This window comes from Balearica regulorum, chromosome Z (genome assembly GCF_011004875.1).
Source record: "Balearica regulorum gibbericeps isolate bBalReg1 chromosome Z, bBalReg1.pri, whole genome shotgun sequence".
In the NCBI taxonomy this organism is placed as follows: domain Eukaryota; kingdom Metazoa; phylum Chordata; class Aves; order Gruiformes; family Gruidae; genus Balearica; species Balearica regulorum.
Genome location: NC_046220.1, coordinates 71349094 through 71369071, shown reverse-complemented (window position 1 = coordinate 71369071; position 19978 = coordinate 71349094). Strand labels below are relative to the sequence as shown.

At 42.7% G+C, this 19978-nt stretch overlaps 2 protein-coding genes across 2 annotated transcripts in view; both read right to left on the bottom strand.

Annotated features, from left to right (window-relative positions):
* The window catches only part of RPL37 (ribosomal protein L37), a 350006-nt gene that overhangs the window by 128537 nt on the left and 201491 nt on the right, over positions 1 to 19978 (bottom strand). The gene's annotated exons all lie outside the window — the stretch shown is intronic.
* PLCXD3 (phosphatidylinositol specific phospholipase C X domain containing 3) overlaps positions 1 to 19978 on the bottom strand; it is an 88687-nt gene that overhangs the window by 18801 nt on the left and 49908 nt on the right. Inside the window, exon 2 of the mRNA XM_075740819.1 lies at positions 9990 to 10698. Coding sequence (XP_075596934.1) covers positions 9990 to 10698 — 709 coding nt within the window. The remainder of the gene's footprint in view (positions 1 to 9989; positions 10699 to 19978) is intronic.

Sequence of the window (19978 nt, the reverse complement as noted above, 5' to 3'; positions counted from 1 at the left end):
TCCAAGTGGAGATCAGCGATGAGTGCTGTTCCTCAGGGGTCGGTACCGGGACCAGCACTGTTTAACATCTTTGTCGGCGACATGGACAGTGGGATCGAGTGCACCCTCAGCAAGTTTGCCAACGACACCAAGTTGTGTGGTGTGGTCGACACGCTGGAGGGAAGAGATGCCATCCAGAGGAACCTTGACAGGCTGGAGAGGTGGGCCTGTACAAACCACATGAAGTTCAACAAGGCCAAGTGCAAGGTCCTGCACATGGGTCGGCGCAATCCCAAGCACAACGACAGGCTGGGCAGAGAATGGATTGAGAGCAGCCCTGAGGAGAAGGACTTGGGGGTCCTGATTGATGAAAAGCTCAACATGAGCCAGCAGTGTGTGCTTGCAGCCCAGAAAGCCAACCGTGTCCTGGGCTGCATCAAAAGCAGTGTGACCAGCAGGTCGAGGGGGGTGATCCTGCCCCTCTACTCCACTCTCGTGAGACCCCACCTGGAGTACTGCATCCAGCTCTGGGGGCCCCAGCACAGGAGAGACATGGAGCTGTTGGAGCGAGTCCAGAGGAGGGCCACGAGGATGATCAGAGGGCTGGAGCACCTCTCCTATGAGGACAGGCTGAGAAAGCTGGGATTGTTCAGCCTGGAGAAGAGAAGGCTCCAGGGAGACCTTAGAGCGGCCTTCCAGTACCTGCAGGGGGCCTACAAGAAAGCTGGAGAGGGACTGTTCACAAGGGCATGGAGTGATAGGACAAGGCGTAATGGGTTTAAACTAAAGGAAGGTAGATTTAGATTAGATGTTAGAAAGAAATTCTTTACTGTGAGGGTGGTGAGGCACTGCAACAGGTTGCCCAGAGAAGCTGTGGGTGCCCCCTTCCTGGAAGTGTTCAAGGCCAGGCTGGATGGGGCTTTGGGCAACGTGGTCTAGTGGAGGGTGTCCCTGCCTATGGCAGGGGGGGGTGGAACTCGATGATCTTTGAGGTCCCTTCCAACCCAAACCATTCTCTGATTCTATGAATTGTAGCAACTGAGCCTTGTGGTCAATCCACCCAATGCATTATTTCCAGCTACTACACAATAAAGAAAGGTCCTGCCTGAGCTGGAAAATATTTTTCCAGGAAGAGCCCATCTATAACTCTCACGAGAAATATCTTAGAAGAAAAAAACCCCAGATGCTCATCATATGTATTACTAATTCCATAAATGTTCCTCAGACTGCAGAGCTGAAAGGAGGGAGCTTTGCACCAAAACAAAACCATTCAGTTGGATTTACGTCTTTTCTGTTCTAGCACAGCCAGACAGCAGGAGCACTGAAACGCTGTCTGATGGAGAGAGGGAGCCAGCAGCAAACACCACGAGTTGAGACAGATCATTATCAGCCAAATGCTCTCTGAGCTGAGATTAGCAACAGGGTCAGAAGAACTTACTGTGCCTGGTGTAAGAGCAGGGCAAGACCATGGCTCTCATTTCTAGTCCCACAGCACGGACCTTACTTGCCCCTCTTGGCTGAGCCCTGTCCTTTCCCTTCTGCAGAAGGACGCTTAACAGATTGACCAAACTGGGCACAGACACTCATTATGCCACATGCTCATACTGTTCAGAGAAACAGCACCGGCCTTAGACACCACTCATGTACCTTGATGACCTTTCAGCCATGAGCTTTAGGACTGTCTGCCTAACACTCGATGACAGCCTGAAACAGCCTCTCTGGGGACAAAACACCCTTTCCCTAATTCCTCCCAGTGGCAACCTTAAAGGTCGATGGTAATGCTCTGGTTTCAGATTTAATTATTTCATCTTAATTGTCCAAATCCTAATCATCACTGCACATACAGCTGAAGTAGAAATGACACTTGCTGTGCTGACTGCTTGCAACAGCCCAGAGGAAGAAATCAAAACTAAGTAAAAAACTGTACATGGGAGGAGAGAGATGGTGAAAGGCAGCTAAGGAAAGGATGCAACAACAGCAGTCCTGAGCAAAGGCAGATCCTCCTCCTGACGCAGGGACAGTGGTCCAGAGTCCGGCACAGCTGATGGCTCAGATGAGACAGCAGGGAAGGGTGGTGAGGAGCTGAGTCCTCACTGCTTCAGCACCTTCCTCACTTAAAGCAGGGAACAGAGAGGTGGCCCCATTGTTGCTTTCTTCTGCTGAGCAGCAAAACCAAGGCAAACTGTAATGAACTTAGCTCTGAGGAAAAGCCTGCTCAGAAGGCAGCAATTTTTTTGCAATATCCACTCAAACTTTGGGAAACAAGGCAGCGAATGCACTGGCTACAATGATCCCTTCCTGGTTAATCAAGGAACACAGTACACTAGCATACCTGTAGGAATTATTTGGATTACAGCGTTGCCTCACAGCTGTAATTTGAACGAGTCTCACTGGAAAAGGAGAGAATCCAGTTTCAGAGTATGTAAATCCAAGTAGGAAAGGAATAAAGGTCCATGGCTGTCCCTCTTCACTTTCCAACTGCAAAATTAAGGAGCCCATCACCCAAGATCTGATTTCATTCTTGATTTACTGCATAATAGTGGTTGCTGGCACAACTGAGAGCACCATGGTGCTGTTTGAAAGACAAAATTAAGCAGGTTTCAATACCCCACCATGAAACAAATGATGGTAAGGTTCCTCCTTTGTGCTATAGCTCAGAAGACAAATTTTTCAGTGGGAAAGTGCCCACATCTCACCATGGCTTCCACTCTAACCATTCAGTCTCCTTCATATCTTCATACTGTTTTATGATATAATACATTCTGAATGACAGTTGCTTAGTTACAAAAACTCTCAGATCAACAGCTACAACATAAAAATCTTGCCAGAGGTCACATTCCACTGTATGATCATTCAGTGTCTTAAAGAGATGTCTTTTATTATTTTTCTTAGTGTCTGAGAGAAATACTGAAAGTCATTTTTCTAAAATAGGCTGTGTTCTGTTGAAACAACTGTACAGCCTGGGACAATACATGCAATGTTATCATAATAATTATAGGTAAACTCTTATTATATCTGACTACATGAAGTTTACAACTTAGCCACAAAAAAAAAAAGAAAAAATCAACCAACAAAACCCCCCCGAAAAACCCCAACTGAAAAAAAAAGAAACCCCAAAACTCCTACAATCCTGGAAGAAAATGGAATTATGAAACATTTGCCTAGGACTAAACTTGTAGGGAAAAAGATCAATAAAATGAGGTTAAATATTTCTGGGCTTTAAGAACGAAAGAAATCAAAATATTGTATCAAACTAGCATATTTCAAAATGACAGTGGCTCCCTAAGAAAGAATTGCATTGCATCCCACAAACATCACTGAATTCTTAGGGAACAAACTTTATCATCTCTGTTTTAATAAAAGAAAAATATGGGAATTTTTATAGTCAATGCAAGTTCCCCATTATACGGAAGGTGGTACATCACCAAGACCTTTGGCCTGGCTGCCTTCCCTATTTACAAGTCCTTTTCCACTCCCCCTCTTCCAGCTGTTTCTTTTGTACAAATGTGGCACCAGGATGCCAGGATCCCTTACTGCTTCTTCTGCACCTTTTTCCCCAACACAACTCTGGCTACAGCCTGAATGCCTAATTGCTCATTCAGTCCACAAAGGCTACTTCTTTGTAGGTATGGGGAAGCATTTAGTAAAATTAATTGCAGGCTTGGTGTACCTTCTGACAATGGATCCCAGGGGCTTTCTGTGGCTAAGGCTTCCTTAGCCTACCAGCCAAGCGGAGATAGCCACTGCAGAAGTTGGGGACATGCAGGTGACTTTTCTAGGGAGATTGTGGACGCATTCTCTCTAGATTACAACTGAAAGCCCTCTAAGGCCTTGGAGGATGCTGAGAATTGCCCAAATCCATCAGGAATGATACAGCAGGTGCAACAGGTTTTTAAGAACTGACAAGAATATTTTGACAATTTCTATCTACATCCTACCATTCCAGAACCATGGAGCAGCTATAGGAGATTAAAAATTCAAACTTCCAAACATATAGTGACTGCACGTTAGTTAGTCCAGAACTGCTTAGTTTCTCTTCCTAAAATTTAGAAAGGATGAGCCTATAGATCTACTTACTCATACAATCCTGAAGCCAATGGTTTGCAGCATGCAAGCGCTAATACAACACAGAAACATGGATGATGTCATACCTGCTGAGTTTGTGTTTGGCTGAGTTCGTATTAAATGTCTTTGTATTACAGAAAGTCATTATCAGCTTGAAAGCCACCTTGTGAATAAATCTGGAGAGGCTTGTTTGTGTAAACCTCTGTGGTCATTTTGTACCTTATAAATGAAGAGATGGACCAACCCATCTTCACAATGAAGTAAAAGCAGCTAGGCCCAGCCCCAACAAATGCATTTCCCCTGGGCTCAGCACTTGTCAGCCTCTAGTAGCTGTGGAGTTTCCTCAGTGATCTAAGTAATGTCAGAAGGATCAAAGAAAATCCAGCTGACTTAATGAGCCATTTGCAATTTCACTACAGCAGCCGTGCAGATTGAAGCATGAAATCTTTGAGACAAGTAGATGTTAGTGACAGCTTACAGCAGCAGGGCTGGGGGATTGAACGCTTCCTTTTTCTGAAGAAAAACACTTGCTGCTTTCTGTATACGCAGGGTCGGACAGCTCAGAGTGTGATGATGGGTTCACATACTATCTTTACAAGTGGTCACACAGCATATACTGCAACTGCAAGCAGGTGTTTTGGTGCATAATATGAGAAAAGTTACAAGCACGCTAAATAGAGGAAAAGACTGTGAGACACCCCCACCCCGCGCAAGAAAACACCAAGCCAACTACCCCAAACAAACGTCCCAAAGCCAAGCCACCAATAATGCTGGTGGTCACTGAGCTGGTGATCACCACGCCAACTTCCTTTCTGGACTAAATCCCACAGGCTACTAATAGGTATGTAGATAAATACTTTTCCCTAACAAAGTTACTAAAAAATCCTGTGGTCTTGTATTTTGTGGCATTTTAATGCCATCAGACACAACCAACCAGCACTTCCCAAGGGAAGGCTATACTAAAATCCTTGTGTAGACAGATGCTCCAACAATGAAATGCCACTAGAATGCCTGGCAGCAAAATCAGTCTGAACACACACACACAGCCCATTTGGAATTTTACTGTTGCAGGCCTGTTGACGTGGCAGATAGATAGATGCTGGTCTGTGTGCAAACACAGAGATTGCCTCGTGTATGGAAAAACTGAAAAAGTAATTAAGGATACTTTGAGGAAGAAAAGAAATACTAAGCATTTGGCTGGATTGCACAGAATACTTTTGAATTCCTTAGTAATATACTAGAATGACTGTTTTGTGCCTTCTGGGGTCAAAAAAGAAAAAAGAGAAAAGAGAAAAGAGAAAAGAAAAAAGAGAAAGGAAAAAGGAAAAGGGGGGCAAGAGAAAAGGAAAAATGAAAAAATAAAAAGAAAAAAGAAGAAAAAAGAAAAGAGGAAAAAGAAAAAAGGAAAAATAAAAACGAAAAGAAAAAAGGAAAAAGACAAAAGAAAAAGGAAAAAGGAAAAAAGAGAATGGAAAAAGGAAAAAAGGGGGAAAGGGGGAAATGAAAAAAGAAAAAGGAAAAAAGGAAAAAGGGAAAAAGGGAAAAAAGGAAAAAAGGGGAAAAAAGGAAAAAAGGAAAAAGACAAAGTCAAACTCAGTGAGGGACAAGCATGTGTGTACCATACTCATTAGTGAGGGACTGAGTCTTTACTTGCCTCTCAGCAGTTGAAGAGCTCACACCACTTGTGCTGCTATGGGGCTGATGAGTCCTAAACCCAAACCATCTCATTGGAGCCTGCTGCTCTCCTGCAGCCCATAATGGAGGCAGACATCAAGGTTCCAAGCAGGAAGGATGCCCAGACAATTAGCAAAATGCAGCTACCATTTCTATTGTTTTTATTTTTCACATAAAATAGTTAAAGAATGACATCAGTCAGTACCAAGTGTAGATCAGAAACATCATCAAATCCCACTCTTCCAGCAACACAGAAACTCTCAAAAATTCAGCTGGCTGAGATATGGCTTGGAAGAGTGCACTCTCAGTAACTGACTCAAAAATCCCACTACTTGCAACTTCAGGGATTATTTTTCATATAATATCCACCTATTCGCTAGCTAAATCTAACCCTGCTTATTTTATGACTGCATCCAGAGATGGCTTTTCTCCAGACAGCTTCTGTGGCCTACTTACCACCCCTTTTGTCACTGGTGTGGCTGCTTTGCCTCCACTTCAAAGGTTCATTTTCATGTGCAGGATTATTTTTTTTTTTCCTTTGGTTGCTAAGGGGGAAGCTTTAGCATGGTGGGCAAGGATTTAGTCACGTGTGAGCTAGAAGGAACATTATCCTTAGACATTAATTTGGAAATCAAGTGACAATCGGCTGGGTATGTGTTTATTTTCTATTTCTCGAAAGCTTTTAAAGTACCACAGGATTTTTGCATCCTCTGTAGGAGATCTATTTTTCATCTTCTATACTATTCAACCCCAGAGACAACAAAGAGAATATCATGCTTGTCTCCAGTGTCAGAGCTAAAATTAGTAATTTCACTGCAAATCAGAAAACAAACTAGATTATTATGAAGAACAGCTCTACTCATCAAAAGGTTGTTTCACAACCACCTTTCAGATGTACTAAAGGCAGATGCCTCACTGTGAAGTTAATTCAATAAGCACAGGAAACGTAATTCATTTGGTACATACTGTTTGCTAATCAAAGAGTATTTTTTGGCATCTAAACTGTGCGTGACAGAATGTTAAGCCTGAAAACATATTGTTAGTCCTCCAAGTTTTTCATCAAATCCAAGAAACATATCATGCATGCATGTGAGCGATTTTTCTCATTCAAGTAATGAGGATGAAAACTGTGTCAAAGTTTTGTAATGCTGAGCTGTGATCCTATGAAAAGCTTTTGAGAAATGACTTTTTCTCTTGCATTTCTGCAGGATAGAAAGCTTTAATAAAACTTTATAATTTCTCCTTCTTTCAAATTATTGTCCCACAGAGTATTATCTGTGATGACAGCAGCAAAGACTGTGAGCAAGCATTATCAGTAAAAAACAGTCCTGGTATGTCTTCTACTGAATTCAATCTTAGGAGCATGAAACTGTGGGGGTTTTTCTAATCAAGGTTACAATGGACCTCCCAACTTGGATATCTGCTGTGGGGAACAAAATGAGGAATAACATCACTTCTCCTTCTGAAATGCATCACCTTAGAAGACTGCTCTACTGCAGTTTGAACATGTGGACACCCACAACCACAAGCAGCTGCGATGAAAAGCTATTAAACCAACCACCTTGTGCTGGCTGCAGAGCAATATTTCACTGTGCTCTTTCACAACATGAGCTACAAAGCAGCAGAAAGGAGTATGGATTGCTGCATGGAGTCTGCCTCCAGTTTTCCTGGTCTGACAGATGCTGCAACTGAGAGAAACCATTCTCCCTCTCAGGTTGCCATTGCACTTTGAATTGTAAATAATCTCCTGAGCAACAAACACCTTCAGAGATCAAAACCTGATATGTTTTACTGGATCTGAAAGGACCTAAACTCTGCTCTATTTTCAGAATTAAGTCAATATGTAAATGCAAATGGTCACTGTACAGATGGGGAAAAAAAAAGAAACAACTAAGGGTTTTATTTGAAAATATCAAAGGAATATTTCTTAAATGTAATATTTAATGTTAAATCTGTAAAATCTACTAATTGTGCTGCATCTCTTAATTGCTCATCTATTTATTTTTTAACAGGATTATCATCAAAAGAGGAGTAGTTCTGAGTATAGCTAAAGTTACTTTCAGAGCACTTAACTGAATATACGAACTCAGTTTCTGTGGATTAACACATATTCCAAGCCTGTATCTTCCTGCAGGGTATTTTGGTAATAAGTAGTAGAATTTCAAAAGAAGTTGCCACAACTGGAAGACGAAATGATAGCTTTGGAGATAATTTTAAAGGTCCGTTTCTTTTGCAATGGTTAAGAGTTATACAAAGAAGGAAAAAAGTATTCATGCAGCAGATGTGATTACACTCTTGTGGCTCATGTGAAAAAATCAGTTGCTGTTTGGAAAAAATAACATTTCCAGGTATTCTGGACCAATTATTTCTGACATTTCAAGTTAATTATAATCTCAACATTTGCTGTAGGAAAAGGTATAGTTAGGAGTTCAAAGGCTCATTTCAAAGTCATTCAGAGCTCAGCCAAACATATCCAGAATCCATTTGAACTTTTTATTTTTCTAAACAGCTTCAAGGAAGCACATTATGACCCAGAGAAGAAGAAAAGGTTTTTTAATGGCTATCTCATTGATGATGAAGAGGGACAGTTTACAAGGGCATGTATTGATAGGACAATGGGGAATGGGTTTAAACTAAAAGAGGGTAGATTTAGATTAGATGTTAGGAAGAAATTCTTCCCTGTGAGGGTGGTGAGGCACTGGAACAGGTTGCCCAGAGAAGCTGTGGAGGCCCCATCCCTGGAAGTGTTCAAGGCCAGGTTGGATGGGGCTTTGGGCAACCTGGTCTAGTGGAGTGTGTCCCTGCCCATGGCAGGGGGTTGGAATTCGATGATCTTTGAGGTCCCTTCCAACCCAAACCCTTCTGTGATTCTATGTAACAAGTTTTAAGAAGAACCTGGTAGTTTCTTGACTGTGATATTTCATGTTCTAAAGAACACTAGAAAGATGTTTGCCAGGGAAAACAAATCCCTGAACAACAAAGTAAGCGTTTAACAGTAAAATCCATCAACAAAATAGTACTTCAGCAGAGAGAAGTGCTCTTCAGACTCACCAGAAAGGGAGATCCCCAATCCAAGGGAGCCTACCAAAACATGTGGAAGATACACAAACAGTAGCAAGTGCAGTTGCACAAGCTTATAAAACCTTCTGTGTCACTGTTTTACCATTTCAGGTAAAGTTTTTCATTGTTTTTTCAAGTTAACAGCCGCTTTGGAAAGCTGCCATAAAAATGGCTCAACCTTTCTGAAAAATAAGGCATATTTTCTTTGCAGAGTGTAGTGTCACAGGTACTGCATCATTCATCTCAAAGAAGGGGACAGTGTTCCCAATAGACCTTTCTGGCACAGGCACATCCATGCAGAGAGCAGAACATTAGCAGGCTATTGATCCCCACTACAAATTTTTTACACACTGCAACCCTTTTTTTTTTTTTTTTCCCCAGAAAAAAATTAGCTCTTGTGTCTTGGCATTACATTTCAGGTTCCCTACCAAGTTGTCAAGAACATAGTCACACATATATGCCTGAAAATTGGCTGTGATTTATCAAAGTCAGAATGGTATAAATAATGCATGTCTTGCACAGATGGCTTTTTTTGTAACGTAACAACTAATAGCCTGTCAACACAGTATTCCATGTATACAACAGTGGTCTGCAGTCTCTTCCCTGTATGACAAATGAAGGCCTGTTAGGAGGCAAATTCACTCTAATGGTGTCCTGATGTAATGTGTGATGGTATGCAGAGAGAAAAGCCACTCATCTTGAAGGTTTGTAAAGGTAGTTAAGGATGCAAATTCTGCACTGTCAGGCTTTGCTGATGAGCCAAAATGAAGAAAAAATTATTTACCCAATACCTGAAGCCTGATGCATGAATAAAAACCTAAATGATCTAGATCATTCAGGTATATTTGTCCACATCCAGTAAGGAAATCCGAGGCAAGATGTTCATTGCTCGTGGTAAGAAACTACATTTGAAAAGTAAAACAAATGGGAAAACCCTGCATTCAGGAAAAAAAAAAAAAAAAGAAAAAAAGCTAAGCCAATCCCATAAGAACTCATTAGGCTTTAGCACTAGGTTTTCTTTCACAACACAAAAGCTTCTCCTTCAATGTGTCCCTCTTTAAATATCTTAGGATTATGCCCAAGTTCTGATTAACCCACAGTAGCATGGAAGAAACATATCTGCTGGAGTTTCTTTAAAAGGCATTAGAAAAGCAACATTACCAACACACACAATCAGCACAGTCAGCACACGTAACCCACCAGAAACTTACCTTTCCGTGATAGTTTCTCTGAGACCACTAGCAACCCCCTTCACCACTGTACTAGCCTTTGGCGTCAGCACTACTTGAGATATAAAAAAGGAGCCCTTCTTTCTTCTTTCAGTGATTGATGCCTGGAGGAATTGAATCAGTTTTTCTGGATCTGTTGTGTTGGCCCAAGGAGCTGGCATCATCTGGCCTGGCCAAAGAAATGGTACCTCGAGAGCCACTGGACTGTGGTAGAACACTAGCACTTGGTGTTCCTTTTCCCACAGGTACTGGAGGCTGACTTCATGGGCAAATATAGCAGGACACATTTTGTTTCCATAGGTGTCTTTGAGCATTTGGACAAGCTTTTCATGATGGTATTTCTGCATCCCGTAGAAGTGATTGAAGTCCAAGAAGACTGCTTCTTTTGGGTGGTCAGTGAGAAATCCATTGATCTCTTCCAGACCTTCCTTGACTTTGGCACTGAATAAACCATGAGCAAAGTAGAGTTCGTTGTCTGGGTCTCTGGGCTTGGTGGAAATTCGAAGATCAAAATACCTTATACCTGCCTCCAGCTGGCTGGTGAAGTTCATGGTCTGTGTAGCCAACCACTTCCTCATCAGCTTTTTAGCCACAGTCCCAAAAACAGACACAAAATTCTGGACCGTCTCTGGCTGTTCAGGCCCAACTGGAGAGGCTTCATCGATGTAGAAGCTAAATGAGTCATGAGACCCTAAAAATACAACAGAGGAAAATGATCAGTATTGTATTCATATATTAAAAGTCACTAGTGATTCTTTCTTAATAAACATAATCTTCTGACCTGTACCAACACTCACCACAGACTCCTCCCCTCTCCTTTTTCTCCGTACACTACATTTGTGTAGCACCATTTTACAAGCACCTTGCAGGGACTTGAAGGAAAAGCTTGCACTGCTTGTCTGGACACTCCCTCACTCTCTTCTAGCTCTTACTTACGCCCTCAAGCTCACTGAAGTGAGCAAGCTCTTAACATCAAAGCAATCCTGTGTAACTCCAGCAAAGCTCGTCACATAATAAATCCCTAGAGCCAACGAGAAGAGGAGAGTCTGGTCCTGCACACTGAATTGTGCATCATCTACTTTGCAGAACCAAAGAAAAACAAAAACAAACCAACAACATGCCCCACACACCTTTACAGCCAGCTAAAATAAGAGCTGAAAAATGCCAAGGACATGTAGCCTTTCTGACCTTTATTTCAAGTCTCATCTGGTCATCAGTAAGGTTACTGAATGTTGTTTTCCTTCTCAAATTTACCTCTAAAATTCTTTGCTTTCCTCTGCTACATAAGTACAACAGATGATAGAGCCAAGGATAAAATACAGCAACTCCACTGCATGCTCTTGACAAAAGTGAGACAAACTGCTTAACATGCCTATGTACAGAAGTTAATAATTTTCCACAATTTAACAAAGTTGAATACAAATATGTAAGAGACTTGGCTATGCAAATTCTCTCCATCTTAAGGTACGTCCATTAAAAAACCCAACCACAAAACAAAAACCCAACAATATTCTTTGCTCAGCATTTAGACATTTACATGAGAACAGCTGATAAAACTAAGGACATCCACAAACACATGATCATTCTTCTGCAAAGGACTTTGTCTTGCTTTATGGAGAGATGAGCTGATCCTGAGGATGCTCATCACTCTTGTCTACCACCAGCCTTCTGAATACCTGGTGGTGAAATCTGGCAGCTTATACAGAAATATCGTCCAGCTGCAGGCAGAGCTGCACTCCTGCTGTCCCAGCCAGAGAGGATAGTTCTGGTCAGACTCACTGCAGCAAGCAGGTCTGCTCCTCAGCGTAGTCACACCATTTGCAAAAGTCCTTCAAGGTCAGCAGGACTTGTATTTCTGAAATGGAGTGTAGCACTAGGCCCTCAGACATCCAAATCCTAGCATCAAAATGAGTTCAGAGCACAAGTCTTGCCTGCTACTGATGCTTTTGTAGGCGCTTTTCCAAATTACTTTCCAAAGCACACACGCTGTGGCAAATAAGTATCACATTAATGAAATCCTGCTAGTCAGTCATTTCTGATGGTGATGCTATTTTAACTGAACTGGAACAAACCCTATAAACTGAAGTGACAGCTATAACATTTTCTTCTTTAACAATAAATAGAGTCACGACAAATCATCTTAAACTCTGGCTTGGATTTTGTTTTGTTTAATCTGAGATGTCTTAAAATTTTGTACACCCCTGCTTTTCATGGTTGTCTTTTTGAACTGCATTTTACTTTAAATATTAGATAAATTTTCCATTTTGATTAAGCTTTCTACTGCTAAGTGTTGAAGTGATCGCATATTCCTTGCAGAACCTCATTAGATCATGGAGTATCTGGTTACACACTGATATCCCAGGGGACCGGATCTGCATACAGAATTTTAATGGGTAAAACAAATGATTAGAGCAGTGACTTGTGTTTCAACAGTATTACAGGGAAAATCAATGAGATACATTAAATGTTCTGCCCAATGTAACCTGCACTAATCTAGAAATCAAAGTAAATCCAGTCTTGTTCAAAACAAGGTATAGCTACTGATACTAGCAAGGGATAGATCTTGCAAACCTTCGCTTTATCCACTGAAGTCCCTTTTATTTCAGTAGGACTTTATGTGAGAATAAGTACACCTATAAACATGATCAAATGATTGCAGGAGTAGGCTCAAAATGGTATTAAGATCAATTAAAACATTGGTCCTTTGGTGTCTGATATACAACCACTGACAACCCGAAGTTGCAGGAGAGGCAGCTAAACTTGACCACCACAGCCAACACACAACACAGTGCAAAACAGTTCTTAAAACTACTTAAGTTGAGAGAGGCAGCGCAGTTCTCATGGCAGAAAATTAAAATGAACACCTTGTCAGCAGGTAGCTTTTAGCTATCAGTAATGCAAAACACAGAGAAGAGTGTAGAAGGTGGGGGAAACACCACAGTAAGAAGTGATTGAACATTACAAAGGACAGTTTAGAAAAATATTTTTCCTTAACTAAGGTCTTCATGCACATATTTGAGCCTAAAAATGGGGATTCCTATGTATAAGGAACAGAGAAAAGCACACAGTACGCTGAGAACCTCCATGTTTTGTAACCCAACAAGGAGCCCCTATTAAATACTACAAAAAGAAAATAAGTTTTGACTTAATTTGCTTGACACTGAATAAAGCCAATGTCAGCTATTCAAGAGTATGTAAGGATTCCTCCTGACTGAAAAATACAAGTGTTTTGTCTTTCCACATGTATAAGTAATTTGAACAGGTCATTTAAATATTTATTTTCACCATGCACTCATCTACATTTCCTTTTGCCTTCATCCTGCCCTGTTGTCCTAACCAGCTTACTCATATAACTCGGGGAAAATCAAAAACCTTATACTTAGCAAGGCAAATCAAAGTATGATCTTTTCCACTGTCATGCCCCAAATCACTATGTTCCTGGTAATGGGAGAATCCTGTATGAACATACACTTGGTTTTAGCAACCAGGTTTCCTTCCAACTTTGCTTTGGTGCATGGGGACATTTCCATCCTACTTTGCCACTCAGAAGTGGACTTGCACATTCTCTGTATCACCAAATCTCAGCTCCCATAAAGACAGGATGCAGGGTACATTCAGAAATACTGATGCATGATGCCTGCAATCTTTGGAAGACAGCAGTGCTTGCAAATCAGCTATCTTTAGTACAATAGGGCAGGGGACACACTGACCTGATATATGGGGCAGTCTCTACCACAGAAACGTCACAGTCTGGGACATGGGGAGGCAAAAGAGAGGGGAAATAACTCATCCCAAGTTACACAGGCAGGAGGAGTAAACAGATATTCCTTTTGTGTGCAAACATTTTCTCACCAGTTTACTAAGTGTCTAGCACTTTCTTAAAATAGTGCATGCTGTTTTCCTACTGTTTCAACACTACAACATATCATTGATCCAAGGAGTCAAGGATGAAGGTTGGTGGATCAGGATCATGGGGGCAGAGAACAAGGCATAAACATGGTGTGTATACGCTACAGACTGCTCAGTCAAGAAAAGAAAGCAAACAAAGCCTTCTCTAAACAATTGGAAGAAACCTCACAGTTACAGCGCTTGTTTTCATGGGGAACTAAGAGACATGTGCTAGGAGAGCAGAATAGCAGGGCTCAGGCAATCTAGAGAGCAAAGACTTTTCTTCTGCAGGCACTCCTTTAAGTAGACAAAGTGCATTGCTGGATGTGGTACAAATTACGGAAGAAATGGCTAGGAACATGAAGACTGACAGCGGTCTTAGCCAGAGTGACTATGAAGTGACAGAAGAATTTAAAATACTGAGGAAAGTGAGGAAGGCAAATAACTGAATAAAGATCCTGGATTTCAGAGCAGCAGCTTTAGCTTGTTCAGGAAACTGGTAATTGGTAGTCTGTGGGAGAAGTACCTTAAATGCCAAGGGGCTCAGGAGAAATGGTTGAAATTGAAAGACAACCTCTCTAAAGCACATAACAATCCACCCGATCATGCAAGAAAATAAGGAAGTAAGGGAGAAAGCAAGTTTGGCTGAATGGATAACTGCTGAGTGAGCTCAAACTTAAAAAGCCATGTACAGAGGGTGTAAACAGCAACAGCCCCCCTGGAAGAAATAGAGAAGGAATGTGAAGAGACAGCAAAGAATTCACAGACATGACAGACGTCATCTACCTTGACTTGTGCAAAGCATTCCACACTGTCCCGCACAACATCCTTGTCTCTAAATTGGAGAGACGTGGATTCAATGGATGGACCACTCGGTGGATAAGGTATTGTTTGGAGGGTCACACTCAAAGAGTTGTGGTCAACAGCTCAATGTCCAAGTGGAGATCAGTAATGAGTAGCGTTCCTCAGGGGTCGGTACTGGGACCGGCACTGTTTAACATATTGTCAGCGACATGGACATATTGCTGACATATTGTCCACAGGATCAAGTGTCAGCCAGCAAGTGTCACTCAGCAAGTTTGCCAACGACACCAAGTTGTGTGCTGTGGTTGATACGCTGGAGGGGAGATGCTATCCAGAGGAACCTTGACAGGCCTGAGAGGTGGGCCCGTACAAACCACATGAAGTTCAACAAGGCCAAGTGCAAGGTCCTGCACATGGGTCGGCGCAATCCCAAGCACAACGACAGGCTGGGCAGAGAATGGATTGAAAGCAGCCCTGAGGAGAAGGACTTGGGGGTCCTGATTGATGAAAAGCTCAGCATGAGCCAGCAATGTGCTCTTGCACCCCAGAAAGCAAACTGTGTCCTGGGCTGCATCAAAAGCAGTGTGACCAGCAGGTCAAAGGAGGTGATTCTGCCCCTCTGCTCTCATGAGACCCCACCTGGAGTACTGCATCCAGCTCTGGTGTCCCCAGTACAAGACAAGACATGGTGCTGTTGGAATGAGTCCAGAGGAGGGCCACGAGGATGATCAGAGGGCTGGAGCACCTCTCCTGTGAGGACAGGCTGAGAGATTTGAGGTTGTTCAGGCTGGAGAAGAGAAGGCTCTGGGGAGACCTAATTGCGGCCTTCCAGTACCTGCAGGGGCCTACAGGAAAGCTGGAGAGGGACTGTTCACAAGGGCATGGAGTGATAGGACAAGGAGTAATGGGTTTAAAGTGAAAGAAGGTCGATTTAGATTAGATGTTAGGAAGAAATTCTTTACTGTGAGGGTGGTGAGGCACTGCAACAGGTTGCCCAGAGAAGCTGTGGGTGCCCCCTTCCTGGAAGTGTTCAAGGCCAGGCTGGATGGGGCTTTGGGCAACCTGGTCTAGTGGAGGGTGTCCCTGCCTGTGGCAGGGGGGGTTGGAACTCGATGATCTTTGAGGTCTCTTCCAACCCAAACCATTCTGTGATTCTAGGAAGTCCACAGCTTGGCTGGAGCTCCTGCAAAGGATGGGAAACCAGCAAGAAATGGGAAAGGCAACAGAGAGCTCCTGCGGATACATCAGCAGCAAAAAGGAGGAAGGAGAATGGTGGCCCACTGTTGAACAGGGCAGGAGACCTCATAATGCAAGACAAGGAAACTACTGAAGTACTTGGCATCTTCCTTGCCTTAGTCTTCACTGGCAAGGCCTGCTTTCATGCATCTCATATCTCTCTGCCTAGTACCTTCTCATTCTCAAACTGCTTCTCATTAGTAAAAGGTGATTGAGTTAAGGCCTACGTATATAGATTAGACACATATAAGTAGACAGGACAAAACAGGATTCATCTGAACATGCAGAAGGCACAGCCAACATCACTGTAAGGCTGCCCTCTCTCACCTTTGACCAGTCATGTTGACTGGAGGAGGCAAAAGTTACACTCATCTTCAGAACAGGAAAGCAGGACAATCCAGGGAACAACAGCCTCTCAGATTCATTTCAGTCCCAGGGAAGATCACAGAGCAAGTCCTTGTGGAAACCATTTCCAGCTTAATAATGGTGAAAAGGTGACTGGAAACAGCTATCATGGATTTAGCAAGAGCAAATCATCACTGACCAATCTGACTGCCTTCTAGGAGGGAATTACTAGCTTTGAGGAAAACAAAATTTTCCTTTTACTTCAGCAACTCTTTTAACACCATCTCCCTTAATATGCTTCCAGTCTAATTGGGAAGACACCAACTAGACAAATGCACTAAAAGATATGTGAAAAACTGTCTGGACCATCAGACTCAAAAGGTTGTGACTGAAGGTTCAAAGTCAAACTCCCAGGTGATTACAAGCCAATTCTATTTAACACCTTCATAAGTGTCACAGACAACATGATGGGGAGCACCCTCAGCAAGTTTTCAGGTGAAATGAAGTTGGGGGAAGAGGTTAATGCTCTGGAGAGAAAAGCTAGTATTCAGAGAAACAGCAAAGAAGCTGGATGACAGGAACATTAAGAAGTTCAAAGGCAAGATGGACCCAGGACAGACAACCCCATTTAGTAGCACAGCTGGGGACTAACTGGTGAGAAAGCAGCTCTGCAGAAAGACTTGTTCACTTGGACAGAAGGAAAAAACAACTTCCCTACAAGATGAGTTAAGCCCTGGGGTAGGAGCCCTACACGACTGGACTCTGTATCCCTGATTCTCAATGTTTGGCTTAATAGCCTCATCTAACTTGGATTAGCTCTGCTTTGAGCAGGGGATGGACCAGATAACTTCTGGAGCTCCTTTCCAACGTAAATTACTCTATGCCTGCTCATTCCCCCCTTCCTCAAGATACGAAAGATTCATTTCTTTTCTCTCAACCTTAAAAGCAATTATCAAGAGACACTTAAAATGTCTGCACCAGCCATGGTCCAAAACCAAAAGCAGCCAATTTCAACCACCAAGGCATTAAATTTTCATGAACTTAGATGTGGCCAAACACTATTTAGACATTCAAGAGTAAAATGTGCAGTATGACTTACATTGAAAGAAAACAGCTGCTAGTACTTTTACTAGTGAGAACGGTCTCCTGTTTTCTTCACTGAATTCCCTTAATAGGACAATTGGGAATATACAACCCACTACAGCTCAGCTATGGACATATTTATGGCTTCCCTGGAGGGCTAAACCCCCCCATTTAAAAAATAATTGGGCTCAGTGCTGAAAAAAGTCGCTCGGGGAGCATGTGTTTCACTTTAGAATCATTTCTTCTGTCCCACAGAGATTTACAAAGAGGCACAGAGAAACTACTATTTTTGGTGGCTATGTTTTAACATATCATTCATAAAGCCAGCAAGTGTAGCTGAACTTCTCTCTGCCCTCCCCTTGCCTCACTGTCGGCTCTGGCCATCCCTTTTAATAACTGCCTGGTAAATAGCACCTAAAACAGAGGTACTGAATTGAACAGCACTGCTCAACACACTTCTGACAGCAGCAATCACACCCTGAAGATCCACAAGTCACAGGAAAACCACAAACAGACAGAAGCAAAGTTTCACTGGTTTTGGCATGTTTTACTCCCCTTCCCTTCCCCCACAGACCTCAAGCTCCTCTTGTCTCTGCACTGGGAGTTATCCCAGAGCTGTTGGAAGTGGAGTCTTTTACTACCGCTATGGGTGTCATTAAATGCTTTACCTGCTATTGTCTTCCTATATCATCCCTTGGTGACTATTGCTGAAATGTCACATGCAGTGCAGTCTCACTTTTTTGAAAACATCCTTGTCAATGAGGGCTATACAATGATGGACATCAGATCACACCACCTTTCTTGGATGTTGTGGAGAACAGCTGGGACAAATTCCATAACCTCTGGCACACAGGAGACCAATGCAGATGTTCTCACAACCTCATTTAGTCTGTCTCGGTTGGCCTTAAAAATCAATAAAACAAAGAAAAAAACCCTAGGAAAATTTATGTAGCCATACTGCTATGTGAAGGAATAGAAAAGCCTAGTCATGACCACTACAGTTGGTGAACCTCAATATTGTGTTTTACGTTCTTTTTAAGATGGCTGAGCACTGTTCACCAAACCGCTCTGTTTGGTGTTCACTCCACCAAAGCCACAACACAGATCAGGAACCCAAAAGGTGCTCCAAGTGCAGTGCAATTCAGACTTCACAGTCCAGTTACCTTCAGCATATAAAGTGCTTGGGTTATACAAGCTTTGTTTGATAAAAATATTACCCAAGAGAGAAAACCAAAAACAACTGGGAAAAAAGAGATTATAGATTTATCAGTGATGCAGCCTCCCCACAGGTAACTGCCTCACTTCTCAGCTGTTCCAGTGTTCATCACCAGTTGTGTGCCCCTGACACCAACCAAAGGCCACAGGGCTTAGGCATGTATAAACACTCAGCACTCCATGATCCAAAGGAATGAGAAGAGAGGCAGACACTACCTCAGGTAATGCAAAAATCCAGATAATGAACAAGTCAGAGTCAGAACAAGAGTACATGTATGACCCATTCTTGTATACATAGGCCCACTGGCTGTGTAGCTGATCACATTGTTATGATGTAAAGTGTACAGACAATTCACTGCTACTCATAAAACCTCTTTCTAGACTCATAAATTCTGCCAAAACCCTGTGAGAAAGTTTGGGCCTTCAAGCAGCATGCTGCTGTTTCCAGATAAACCAGTGAAAGATGCACAGACAGCCCCATGCAAGTCAACTTAGATATGGTGAAGAGGAACTGAGAAACCTAAAACTGCCCCTCTGCAGAGAGACCAGGGAGCTTCTTCCCTGCAATCCCCAAAACTTCTGTTCTGTGTCTGAATTAAGAAGCCTGCAGAGACTGAGCAGGCCATCTCCCAGGTCTCACCCACCCAGACACCATGGCCACAACCAGCCAAACTGCCATGGTTAGCTAAGGGGGCACGTACCTGGGGAGGAAGCTCATTCACAGTTTTTTCCCCCCGTCTCAACCTCCAACAGTTGCATGGGATTTCTGCAACTCTCTACCCGTGAGTTCCTGCACTGCCCATAACTTAGTCAAGCTTTTCAAGCAAAGCTACCTGCAGCACCAGCAAGATCACGCCTACCTTTTGGCCTTCTGAAGGTTCAGAGAACCTTCTCAATGGAAAGTCAGAGCAGTAGGTGCTCTTCCTGGAGTCCTGGCCAGCCAAACAACCACACATTCTTGTAACTTGGTCTCAGCATGGAAATCAGGATTTTCATTAAAAATTAAAAGTCTGACTTTTCTTTATATGAGAGGAATATTTTTTAATATGTAAGACTATTGGGGTTTTATTCAAGTGAATTATCTGATCAGAAAGTAATAAAAAAATATTTTATGAGCCTGTGTCGTGGTTTAACCCCAGCTGGCAATTGCAAGAGGCAGAGGCTACTGTTGACAAGGTTATGAAAGAATATTTCACTGCAATGCCAATTTTGCTGTCTGCTTCAGAAGGAATTTCACCTGGATGGCTAAATGAGCAGTTTACTTGTACACGCTCTGAAGCAGTCTTTTTTAGTCTTTGCCATGGTTTTGCCCCAGATGGCAGCTCAGCCCCACACAGCCGCTTGCTCACTCCCCCACAGCAGGATAGGGGAAAGAATTGGAGGAGCGAAAGTGAGAAAAC